Source organism: Heterodontus francisci, chromosome 3 (genome assembly GCF_036365525.1).
Source record: "Heterodontus francisci isolate sHetFra1 chromosome 3, sHetFra1.hap1, whole genome shotgun sequence".
NCBI classification, from domain to species: domain Eukaryota; kingdom Metazoa; phylum Chordata; class Chondrichthyes; order Heterodontiformes; family Heterodontidae; genus Heterodontus; species Heterodontus francisci.
In genome coordinates this window covers 158,087,071-158,099,837 of record NC_090373.1, presented here as the reverse complement: position 1 = coordinate 158,099,837, position 12,767 = coordinate 158,087,071, and the positions used below count along the sequence as shown (strand labels likewise).

The window sequence follows — 12,767 nt, the reverse complement described above, 5'->3', positions numbered from 1 at the left end:
GTGGTGAGCCACCTTGCTGAACTGCTGCAGTCCATGTGGTGCGGGTACACCCACCGTGCTGTTAGGGAGTTCCAGCATTTTGACCCAGTGACAGTGAAGGAACGGCGACACAGTTCCAAGTCAGGATGGTGTGTGACTTGGAGGGGAACTTGCAGGTGGTGGTATTCCCATGCATCTGCTGCTGTTGTTGTTTTAGGTGGAAGAGATCGCAGGTTTGGACGGTGCTGTCGAAGAGGCGTGATGAGTTGCTGCAGTGAATCTAGTATATGGTATACACTGCTGCCACTGTGCGTCGGTGGTGGAGGGAGTGAATGGGGTGCCGATCAAGCGGGCTGCTTTGTCCTGGATGGTGTCGAGCTTCCTGAGTGTTATTGAAGCTGCACACATCCAGGCAAGTGAAGAGCATTCCATCACACTCCTAACTTGTGCCCTGTAGGTGGTGGATAGGCTTTAGGGAGTCAGGAGGTGCAGAATTCTGAGCCTCTGACCTGCTCTTGTTGATATTGGAGGATTCAGTGATGGTAATGCCGTTGAATTTCAAGGGGCGATGCTTGGATGAGATTAGAGATGGTCATTGCCTGGCACCTGTGTGGCACAAATGTTACTTGCCACTTATCAAGTCATGCCTTGTCCAGGTCTTGCTGCATATGGACAAGGAATGCTTCACTATCTGAGAAGTTGTGAATGGTATCGAACATCGTACAATCATCAGCGAACATCTACACTTCTGACCTTATGATGGAGGGAAGGTCATAGATGAAGCGCCTGAAGATGGTTGGACCTAGGACACTACTCTGAGGACCTCCTGCAGTGATGTCCTGGGACTGAGATGACCTCCAACAACCACAATCATCTTCCTTTGTACTGGGTATGACTCCAACCAGGGGTGAGTTTTCCCCCAATTCCCACTGACACCAATTTGGCTAGGGCTCCTTGATATCACACGCAGTCAAATGCTGCCTTGCTGTCAAGGGCAATCACTTTCACCTCACAGGGTTTTGGGACTGGAGGAGATGACAGAGATAGGAAGGGGTGAGGCCAAGGAAAGACTTGAAAACAAGGAGAAGAATTTTAAAATGAAGGCGTTGCTTGACTGGGAGCCAGTGTAAGACAACGTGCACAGGGGTGATAGGGGAACAGGACTTAGTGCGAGTTAAAACACAGGCAGCAGAGTTTTGGATGGCCTCAGGTTTACAGACGGTAGAATGTGGGAGATCAGCCAGGGGTACAATGGAATAGTCAAACCTAGAGGTAACAAAGGCATCAGGTGATGTTACGGAGGTGGAAATAGGTGGTCTTAGTGATGGTGACCAAAAACAATGGCTTCAATCTTCCTAATATTTCACTGTAGAAAGTTTCTGCTTATCTAGTACGAGATGTTGGATAAGCAGTCTGATAATTTAGCAAGAGTTCTGAGGCGTCAAGAGAGGTGGTGCTGAGGCAAAGCTGGGTGACATTAGTATACATGTGAAAACTAAGGCTGCGCTTTCGGATGATTTCGCCAAGGGGCAGCACGTAGACAAGAAACAGGAGGGGGCCAAGGATATGTTCTTGGGGGACATCAGAGGCAAGGGTGTAGAAGCAGCAAGAGAAGCCATTGCAAGTGATACTCTGGCTATGATTAGACAGAAAAAAATGGAACCAGTTGAGAGCAGTCCCACCCAGCTAGACAACGGTGGAGAGACGATGGAGGAGGATGCTGTGGTCAACCATGTCAAAGGCTGCAGATAGGTCAAGAAGGACAAAGAGGAATAGTTTACCTTTGTTGCAGTCACATAGTCATTTGTGACTTTGATGAAAGCTATTTCACTACTGTAACAGGTTGGGAAACCTGATTGGAGGTATTAAAACATGGAGTTCTGGGAAAGATGTGCATGGATTTGGGAGGCAACAACACGTTCAAGGACTTTGGAGAGGAAAGGGAGGTTGGAAATGGGGCGGTAGCTAGCAAAGACAGTGGATCAAATGTTGTTTTTTTGAGGAGAGGGTGATGACGGCAGATTTAGTGGAGTGAGGGACGACACTGAAGAGAGAAAACCATTAACAATTTTGGCTAACTTGGGGAACAGGAGGCAAAGCTAGATGGTCAGCAGTTTGGAGGGAACACGAACAAGGTTTCAGGAAGTGGGTCTCAACAACAACAACAACAACTTGCATTTATCAAGCACCTTTAAGGTAGTAAATCCTCCCAAGGCACTTCACAGCAGCATTATGCAAGAGTATGCAGGGAGAGAGGGAATGGGGACCACCAGGCAGTCAAAAAGAGTCAGGCAGGTAGTGCAGGAGACCCCTAAGTGCCTCTCACTCTCCAACACGTATTCAGTTCTGAATATTGAGGAAAGTGATGCTTCACTGGGGAGTGCAGCCAGAGCCAAGTCCATGGCACCACGGGTGGCTCAGCTGCACAGGGGGGTACAGGGAAGACTGGAAGAGCCATAGTGATAGGTGATTCAATAGTCAGGGGAACAGACAGGCGTTTCTGTGGCCGCAGACGTAAATCCAGGATGATGTGTTGCCTCCCTGGTGCCAGGGTCAAGAATGTCACTGAGCGGCTGCAGAGCATCCTGAAGGAGGAGGGCGGACAGCCAGCAGTCGTGGTCCACATCGGAACCAACGACATAGGTAGAAAGAGGGATGTGGTCCTGCAGTCAGAATTTAGGGAACTAGTTAAGAAATTACCAAGCAGGACCTCAAAAGTAGTAATCTCCGCATTACTCCCAGTGCCACGCGCAAGTGAGTATAGAAATAGAAGGATAAGACAGATGAATGCGTGGCTGGAAAGTTGTGCAGGAAGGAGGGTTTTAGATTCTTGGGATAGGCTCTGGGGGAGATGAGACCTGTACAGACTGGACGGGTTGCAACTGAACAGAGCTGGGACTGAATTCCTTGCGGGACGTTTTGCTAGTGCTGTCCAGGAGGGTTTAAACTAGTTCGGCAGGGAGATGGGGACCTGAGGATAGACTCAGTTGGGACAAAATCAGAAATGAAAATGGAAAGCAGAAAATTAATGGCTGAGTCTGGAAATCAGACGAAACAAAGGTTAGAAAATTTTAAAATGTTTGGCAGTGCTCAAGGGTATATATTTCAATGCAATGAGTATAGCAAATAAAGCAAATGAGCTGAGGGCACAGATAGACATGTGGCAGTATGATATCATATGGGATAGGGAGGGAACAAGAAAGGAGGAGGAGTGGCAATTTTGATCAAGGAAACTACTACAGCTGTGAGGAGGGATGATATGTTGGAAAGTTCATCAAATGGATTGAGTTAAGGAACAAAAAAGGGGCAATCACACTGCTGGGAGTGTACTATAGACCCCTCAACAGTCAGGGGGAGATAGAAGAGCAGATATGGAGGCAAATCTCCGAGAAGTGCAAGGACAATAGGACAGTAATAGTAGGGGATTTTAACTAGCCGCACTACAGGAAAGATGTGATTAAGCTAGAGAGGGTGCAGAAAAGATTCACAAGGATGTTGCCTGGTTTGGAGGGCTCGAGTTATAAAGAGAGATTGGATAGGCTGGGTCTGTTTTCCCTGGAGCAAAGGAGGCTGAGAGGGGACATGTTAGAGGTATATAAAATTATGAGGGGCATAGATAGGGTAGATAGCCAGAGTCTATTTCCCATGGTAGGGGTGACTAAAACTAGAGGGCATTGATTTAAGGTGAGAGGGAGGAGGTTTAAAGGGGATCAATGGGGTAAATTGTTCACACAAAGAATAGTGGGTATCTGGAATGAGCTGCCTGAGGAGGTGGTGGAGGCAGGAATAGCAGCGACATTTACGAGGCATCTGGACAGGTACTTGAATGAGCAAGGCAAAGAGGGATATGGAATTAATGCAGGCAGCTGGGATTAGTATAGATAGGCATTATGGTCGGCATGGACGTGGCCGAAAGGCCTGTTTCTATGCTGTACGACTCTATGAGAGTAGGGCCCATAAAAGACCAAAAAGGTAACCTATGTGTAGGGGTGGAAAATGTTGCTATGGTTCTTAATGAATACTTTGCGTCTGTCTTCACAAAAGAGGGGGACATTGCAGATATTGTAGTTAAGGAGGAGGAGTGTGAAGTATTGGATATGATAAACATAGGGAGAGAGGAAGTATTAATGGGATTAGCATTGTTGAAAGTGATAAATCACCACGGCCGGATGAAATGTACCCTCACCTGTTAAAAAAAGCAAGAGAGGAAATAGCAAAAGGTCTGACCATCATTTTCCAGTCCTCACTGGATACAGGTGTGGTGTCGGAGGACTGGAGAACTGCTAATGTTGTACCTCTGTTTAAAAAGGGAGCGAGGGATAGAGTGAATAATTATAGGCCAGTCAGTCTAACCTCAGTAGTGGGTAAATTATTGGAATATATTCTGAGAAACAGGATAAACTGTCACTTAGAAAGTCAGAGATTAATCAAGGATGGTCAGCATGGATTTGTCAAGGGAAGATCTTGTTTGAATTTTTTGAAGAAGTAACAAGGAAGATAGATGAGGGTAGTGCAGTTGATGTGATCTACATGGATCTTAGCAAGGCTTTTGACAAGGTCTCACATGGCAGACTGGTTAAAAAAATAAAATCCCATGGGATCCAGGGAAATGCAGCAAGGTGGATACAAAACTGGCTCAGTGGCAGAAAACAAAGGGTAATTGTTGATGGGGTGTTTTGCGACTGGAGGGCTGTTTCCAGTGACGTTCCACAGGGCCCAGTACTGGGTCCCCTGCTTTTTGGGGAAAATATTAACAAATTTGGCCTCACCATCAGCCTCAAGAAAACGAACATCATGGGGCAGGACCTTCGAAATGCTCCATCCATCAATATCGGCGACCACGCTCTGGAAGTGGTTCAAGTGTTCACCTAACTAGGCTCAACTATCACCAGTAACCTGTCTCTCGATGCAGAAATCAACAAGCGCATGGGAAAGGCTTCCACTGTTATGTCCAGACTGGCCAAGAGAGTGTGGGAAAATGGCACACTGACACGGAACACAAAAGTCCGAGTGTGTCAAGCCTGTGTCCTCAGTACCTTGCTCTATGGCAGCGAGGCCTGGACAACGTATGTCAGCCAAGAGCGACGTCTCAATTCATTCCATCTTCGCTGCCTCCGGAGAATCCTTGGCATCAGGTGGCAGGACCGCATCTCCAACACAGAAGTCCTCGAGACGGCCAACATCCCCAGCTTATACACACTACTGAGTCAGCGGCGCTTGAGATGGCTTGGCCATGTGAGCCGCATGGAAGATGGCAGGATCCCCAAAGACACATTGTACAGCGAGCTTGCCACTGGTATCATGTCTCCGCTTTAAAGACGTCTGCAAACGCGACATGAAGTCCTGTAACATTGATCACAAGTCGTGGGAGTCAGTTGCCAGTGATCGCCAGAGCTGGCAGGCAGCCATAAAGGCGGGGCTAAAGTGTGGCGAGTCGAAGAGACTTAGCAATTGGCAGGAAAAAAAGACAGAAGCGCAAGGGGAGAGCCAACTGTGTAACAGCCCCGACAACCAATTTTTTCTGCAGCACCTGTGGAAGAGTCTGTCACTCTAGTATTGGCCTTTATAGCCACTCCAGGCGCTGCTCCACAAACCACTGACCACCTCCAAACGCTTACCCATTGTCTCCCGAGACAAGGAGGCCAAAGAAGAAGAAGATTAACGATTTGGAAGTAAATGAAGGGGGCATGATCAAGAATTTTGCAGACGACACAAAGATTGGCCCTGTGGTAGATAGCGATGAGGATAGCTGGAAGATATTGATGGTCTGGTCAGATAGGCAGAAAAGTGGCAAATGGAATTCAACCTGGAGAAGTGTGAGGTGATGCATTTGGGGAGGTCAAACAAGGCAAAGGAATACACGATTAATGGGAAGATACTGAGAAGTGTAGAAGTGGGAGATCTTGGAGTGAATGCCCACAGATCCCTGAAGGTAGCAGGATGGGTCGATAAGGTGGTTAAAAAGGCATATGGAATCCTTTCCCTTTATTAGCCGAGGTATAGAATATAAGAGCAGGGAGGTTATCCTGGAACTATATAACTGATTGGTTAGGCCACAACTTCAGTAGTGTGTGCAGTTCCTGTCACCTCATTACAGAAAGGATGCAACTGCACGAGAGAGGGTACAGAGGAGATTTACAAGGATGTTGCCAGGACTGGAAAAATGCAGCTCTGAGGAAAGATTGGATAGACTGAGGTTGTTCTCCTTGGAGCAGAGAAGGCTGAGGGGAGATCTGATTGAAATATACAAAATTTTGAGGGGCCTGGATAGAATGGAGGTGAAGGGCTTATTCACCTTAGCAAACTTAGGGCAGCACAGTGGCGCAGTGGTTAGCACCGCAGCCTCACAGCTCCAGTGACCCGGGTTCAATTCTGGGTACTGCCTGTGTGGAGTTTGCAAGTTCTCCCTGTGTCTGCGTGGGTTTCCTCCGGGTGCTCCGGTTTCCTCCCACATGCCAAAGACTTGCAGGTTGATAGGTAAATTGGCCATTAGCAATTGCCCCTAGTATAGGTAGGTGGTAGGGAAATATAGGGACAGGTGGGGATGTGGTAGGAATATGGAATTAGTGTAGGATTAGTATAAATGGGTGGTTGATGGTTGGCACAGACTCGGTGGGCCGAAGGGCCTGTTTCAGTGCTGTATCTCTAAATAAAAAATAAAGGTCAGTGACTAGGAGGCATAGATTTAAAGTGATTGGTAGAAGAACTAGAGGGGAGATGAGGAAATACTTCACCCAGAGGGTGGTGGGGATCTAGAACTCACTGCCTGAAAGGATAGTTGAGGCAGAAACCCTCAATTCATTCAAAGGGAGTCTGGATATGCACCTCAAGTGACGTAATATGCAGGGCTACGTACCAAATGCTGGAAGGTGAGATTAGAATAGGTGGATTGTTTTTCGGCTGGCACAGCCACGATGGGCCAAGTGGCCTCTTTCTGTGCCTTAAACTTTCTATGATTATCGAGCTGCATAAGGAGCTTTCACAACAAGTGACCAGAAGCAGTCAGAAATTGTAGATTTTAAGGAGAGTCTTAAAGGGGAAAGGAGACAGTGTGGTGTAAGGAGGGCATTCCAGAGTTTAGGGCCTAGGCAACTGAAGACGCAGCCACCAATGGCGAAGCGATTAAAATCGGGGTTGCTCACGCGGCCAGATTTAGAGGAGTGCAGAAATCTGGGAAGTTTGTGGGGCTGGAGGAGATTACAGAGATAATGATGGGTCCTGTGAAACTGGAACTCGGATTAACCTTTAGAGGTCAAGTTCCCTCCCCATGCTCTGGTGACTCGGAAACTACACCCAGAGGGTGGTGGGGATCTGGAACTCACTGCCTGAAAGGATAGTTGAGGCAGAAACCCTCAATTCATCTCCCTCTCCATCTAACGAACGGATTTTCACTCCGACTGTTTGTTTGCTTCACTTTACACAAAAACTATATAAAATCCACTGAACCCCCGTCCCCACTTACTTCTCCCAGGGTCCAGCCCCACATTTTTACAACTGTTTCCCGGAGCTGTTGGTACCGTTATGTTTGTAAATATCTTAAAGGATAGATTCCAGCCGCAGTTTAATCACCAGGAACCACAGACCATGGACGCCGCCATATTGTTTCCCTGCAGCCACCGGTCAACAACGAGCACGCTGATTGGACGCGCTCAGCCAGGAAGGCAATAGTGATTGGACGAGCTGGAATTAACAAGCGTTCAGACGGTAGAGACCAGCTGCAGGAGAGTTAGGGGTTTAGCGAGAGGGACAATTCCAGGAAAGCATATTGATATTTAACTGAATGTGTGCGATTACGTTTCATGCATTGCATTCGAAGCTTGTCAGAATCTGTATTAAATAGAAAGTTTGATCCTCTGACTTTTTCTAAGCATTACAATTCAGGCATAACTTCGTATTTGACTTTCTTGATATTGATGTAACTGTTCATTTTTGAATTACTGCTGTGTAATAGCTGCAGTTTCATAGTCCTGTCATATACCTCATCATGTTGCATTCAGCAAGTAGAAAGGTTAGGAGTGGACTTTTAGATAATTCTATAAGAATTGGAGCAAACGTTTTTGAGAATGTCATTTGTAGAAAGATTGCCAGCTCTTCACGCAAACAGACTGTTATGCCAGCCTGGGTGATTGATAGATATGGGAATAATAGTATGCTGCGTTTTACAAAAAATTCTCTGTTTCCAATGATACGTTATCCCAATGAAGTTTTGATAAAAGTTTATGCCTCCAGCTTAAATCCTATTGACATTTCCATGAGAAGTAAGTTTATGTTTTTATGTGAAGTTGAAAATGTCTTGTTATCCCTTTGAACAGTAGGTGTTGTGTCTTTTACATACTATTGCATATTAATGTACTTCATACTGTGCATTGTATTGAGTGTGGAGAGGTTATTGAAGTGTTTGGTTGTGGATCTGCCTTTTTAACCATTATCCTCATGGAAAATGTTTGACATTTTTTTTTGTCAAGTCCCTGATGATGGTATTATGTGCAAAACAACTGATGTGATGCAATGTGATCTAATGTCATTCTGAAGTGTATTTTCAAATTTACTAAAAATGTCAATGGTTTTCATGAAGGTGACTCCTCTTCCATTTACACTGTCCAGCTATTTCTGGTCTCTTTCTCCACGCAGCATTCGCAATTCATCAGCAGGTCTGGCAGCATCTGTGGAGAGAGAAGCAGAGTTAATGTTTCGGGTCAGTGACGCTTCTTCGGAAGTTCCGAAGAAGGGTCACTGACCCGAAACGTTAACTCTGCTTCTCTCTCCACAGATGCTGCTAGACTTGCTGAGTATTTCTTGTTTTTATTTCAGATTTCCAGCATCCGCAGTATTTTGCTTTTATTCACAATTCATCAGTTGGGAGGACTGGCAGTCTGGAAATGCTGCTATTTCCCTTCCCTAATAGAATAGAATTGTAAACAATTATTGTCCTTTCTTCCCCGTCTCCATTCCAGGCTGGTCCAGTAGTCAACTAACAACACACAGGTTTGGACATGGGGCTTTCCTAGTCTGTATGGCTCAGCAATGAGTTTACTGCTGAGGAATGGGGAGAGTTCCGGCCAATGTGCTACGTGGAGTCACAGATTGGAGAGTGCAGAACTGTAACTGGGAGGATTCAGCTGGTTTCATAAACACCAAGACTGTATTACAGTTTGTTTCTATAAATGGCTATTACAATGTTTTAGTACTTCTGACTGTGTTGTTGTTCAATCATGATTGGAAAACACTTGGATAGCTTCTGTCATGTTGTTGGAATAGTAATTCTGGATACTGGGTCTGGATTTTTAAAAAATTGTTTTTCATTAATTGTTTCCAAACATCATTTTGTTGTCTTCTCCCTGACTGCACACTGTCTTGTCTGGCGAGTTGGCAACCATGAAGAAATGGGGGAAAAGGAGCTCCTAAATCTTCCATGAACTACTGTATGATCAACTACTGAGTGGATGAGAGTGCTGTTACTCAAATTATGTGAGCTTTTTATCTGGAGGATGCAGTGGGGGATTGGGGTGAGGTGAGGCTCCCTCTTTTCTCCCTTTGTTGTCTTCTTGAAGTGGGCAGGTGACCTGCTTTCAAGGCCTCTGCCAGCACTGCTCTGCACTGTTGTTAAAATGAGAGTCCTGGGGAGAATACTCTTCCCAGAATAACCCTGCAATGGGAAGCAAATAGGCTCCACTTGGTACCTTTATGGTTGAGAGCCAGATGGCTATGACAACTGAGGGCTGGCCTCTGGGTACAAAGTCTCCCGAGGAGGGTTCACACAACTCTTCAACTTTCTGAATTGGATCAAAGGAATATCATAATCATAGAATGTGGGGAGAAAACAGGAAACTTGTTACACTTTTGCAATATCTCCAGGTTGTCTGATGTGGAAGCCAGGATCAGTACCATCACTTGTGCAGTTGTCCCCTTGGTAATCTGTCCATTTCTCTTTCTTCCCTCCTATATGGCAGTTTGTCATATGTAGGATCTTGGGCTCACAGATTGTTCCAGGATGCTGCATCAACTGTGTCACCAGGCTGCCCCAATTCAAATTGAGTCTTTGAAATGAAAAGTTGTTTTTCTGCAAGTTGACTTGACGCTTGATACAAATTATGTTGTGTAGCAAGTTGGTGCAATAATGTATCTCACAAGGGCCTGGTTGTAGTTGATTATTGTTTGGAATTCCACATTTCTTTGCCGCAGGGGAGGTGGTGGCACAGTGGTAATGTCACATGACTAGTAACCCAGAGCCCCAGGCTAATGTAGATGGTGGAATTTGAATTCACTTAATAAAAAAAATTTGGAATTAAAAAAAAATGCTAGTCTAGTGGTGACCATGAAACCATTGTAGATTGTTGTAAAAACCCATCTGGTTCACTAATGTCCTTTGGGGAAGGAAATCTGCCGTTCTTAGCTGGTCTGAACTATGTGCGATTCCAGACCCACAGCAATATGGTTGACTCTTAAATGCCCTCTGCAATGGCCTAGCAAGCCATTCAGTTGTATCAAACCGCTACAAAGTCTAAGAAAAGGACTGAAACCAGACGGACCACCCGGCATCGACCTGGGCACCGGAAACAACAACTGCAACCCACCCCTGTCAACCCTGCACAGCCCTTCATACTAACATCTGGGGGCTTGTGTCAAAATTGGGAGAGCTGTCCCACAGACTAGTCAAAGCAGCAGCCTGACATAGTCATACGGAATCATAACGTGCAGACAACGTCCCCGACACCACTATCACAATCCCTGAATATGTACTGTGGTATATATTAATGGTTTGGACTTAAATGTGGGAGGCATGATTGGGAAATTTGCAGATGAGACAAAAATTGGTCGTGTAGTTGATAGAGAAGAGGATAGCTGAAGACTCCAGAATTATGTCAATGGTTTGGTTGAGTGGGCAGAAAAGTGGCAAATGGAATTCAATCCGGAGAAGTGTGAGGTAATGCATTTGAGGAGGCAAACAAAGCAAGGGAATACACAATAAACAGGAGGATATTGAGAGGGGTAGAAGAAGTGAGAGACCTTGGAGTGCATGTCCACAGATCCCTGAAGGTGGCAGGACAGGTAGATAAGCGTGATGAAGAAGGCATATGGAATGCTTTCCTTTATTGGCAGTGGTATAGAATACAAAAGCAGGGATGTAATGCTGGAACTGTATAAAATGCTGGTTAGACCACAGCTGGAGTATTGTGTACAGTTCTAGTCACCACATTACAAAAGGGACATAATTGCTCTGGAGAGAGTATAGAGGAGATTTACAAGAATGTTGCCAGGGCTTGAAAGTAGCAGCTATGAGGAAAGATTGGATCAGCTAGGATTGTTTTCCTTAGAACAGAGGAGGCTGAGGGGTGATTTAATTGAGGTGTACAGAATTATGAGGGGCCTAAATAGAGTAGACAGGAAGGACCTGTTTCCCCCAGTGGAGAGGTCAATTACCAGGGGGCACAGATTTAAGGTGATTGGTAGAAGGATTAGAGGGAACATGAAGAAAAACTTTTTCACCCAGAGGCTGGTGGTGTGTCTAGAATTTGCTGCCTGGATCGGTGGTGGAGGCAAAAACACTCAACTCATTTAAAAGGTACCTGGACCTGCACCTGAAGTTCTGTCACCTACAAGGCTACGGACCAGAAAGGTCGGATTAGATTGGGCAGCTAGTTTTTTCAGCCAGCACGGACACGATGGGGTGAATGGCCTCCTTTTGTGCCGGAGTTTTTCTATGGTTCTATTCAATAAAACTTTAAACTGTGGCCATTTTTGTTGTTACTGACTTTCTTTTGCCAATGCCCTGTATTTCGCTGTTACTGGTTTGCTGTTACTAATAGTCTGGATTCTTCTTGTCTCTTCAAGATGGTTATGGTGCAGCTGCGCTCAAATTGAAACGTGACCCGTTACATATAAATGCTCCTGGGAGTGAATTTCCTCTTATTCTGGGCCGGGATGTCTCTGGTGTCATCATGGAAACCGGACTGGATGTGTCTTTTTTCAAACCTGGGGATGAGGTAATCTCTGGATTGTGTAGCTGTATGTGTATGAGAGTACCTGTCACCACCGAGCACAGTAACTGGCAGATGTCTTCTAATGTTTGGCTCCAGTGCCCAGAGCTGTCACTATCTGTCAGCAGGAGGCGTGAAAGAACTTGCATTTATATAACACCTTTCAGTACCTCAGGACTTCGCAAAGTACTTTACAGCCAATGAAGTACTTTTGAAATGTGGTCACTGTTTTCTGTTGTAATGTAGGAAATATGGCAGACGATTTGTGCACAGCAAGCTCCCACAAACAGCACTGTGACAATGGCCAGATAATCTGTTTTAATGATGTTGGTTTTAGAATAAATATTGACCAGGATACCAGTGAGACGTCCCTCATGGGATATTTCATAGCGACTAGAGTAAGGGCCTCACTTTTAATGTCTCATCTGAAATACGGCACCTCGGACAGTGCAGCACTCCTTCAGTACTGCTGAAGTGTCAGCCTGTATTAATTAGTCAAGTTTCTACAGTGGGACTTGAACCCGTCTGACTCCAAGGCAAGAGTGCAAGGTAGCCTGCCTATTGGTCAATCTTTTCTTAAACGTTGTTTGAAGGTTTTCATGGTGAGAGCAGTAAGGTTGACTATGACGATTACGGTTTACACCATGTGAATTGCTGTGAAGAGAGCAGTTGTTTTCTTGGGAGTAGAGTTCTTAGAAGAACTGTTAGAACTCTGCCATTCTTCTGGAGAAAAAACTGGATCCGTGGAAGCGGTGAGTTTATATGAGGTGGAGGATGGGAATGTAGGCAGGATCTTACTGCTGATTGGTC

The 12,767-nt window shown here is 45.5% G+C and overlaps 2 protein-coding genes across 7 annotated transcripts in view; one reads left to right on the top strand and one right to left on the bottom strand.

The window, feature by feature from the left end:
- qrsl1 (glutaminyl-tRNA amidotransferase subunit QRSL1) overlaps positions 1-7,586 on the bottom strand; it is a 73,291-nt gene extending 65,705 nt beyond the window's left edge. For 3 of the 4 annotated variants that reach the window (XM_068019210.1, XM_068019195.1, XM_068019187.1), the window contains exon 1: positions 7,442-7,586. In XM_068019210.1, coding sequence (XP_067875311.1) covers positions 7,442-7,465 — 24 coding nt within the window. In that variant the 5' untranslated portion in view covers positions 7,466-7,586. The remainder of the gene's footprint in view (positions 1-7,441) is intronic. The other variant, XM_068019203.1, reaches the window with a different exon arrangement.
- Positions 7,587-7,665: 79 nt separating this feature from the next.
- Positions 7,666-12,767, top strand: part of rtn4ip1 (reticulon 4 interacting protein 1) — a 50,561-nt gene continuing 45,459 nt past the window's right edge. For all 3 annotated transcript variants that reach the window (XR_010972694.1, XM_068027057.1, XM_068027056.1), the window contains exons 1-2: positions 7,666-8,237; positions 11,812-11,963. Coding sequence is in view for 2 of the 3 variants with exons in the window: in XM_068027057.1 (XP_067883158.1) it covers positions 7,964-8,237; positions 11,812-11,963 (426 nt within the window). In the remaining variant the exon portion in view is untranslated. The remainder of the gene's footprint in view (positions 8,238-11,811; positions 11,964-12,767) is intronic.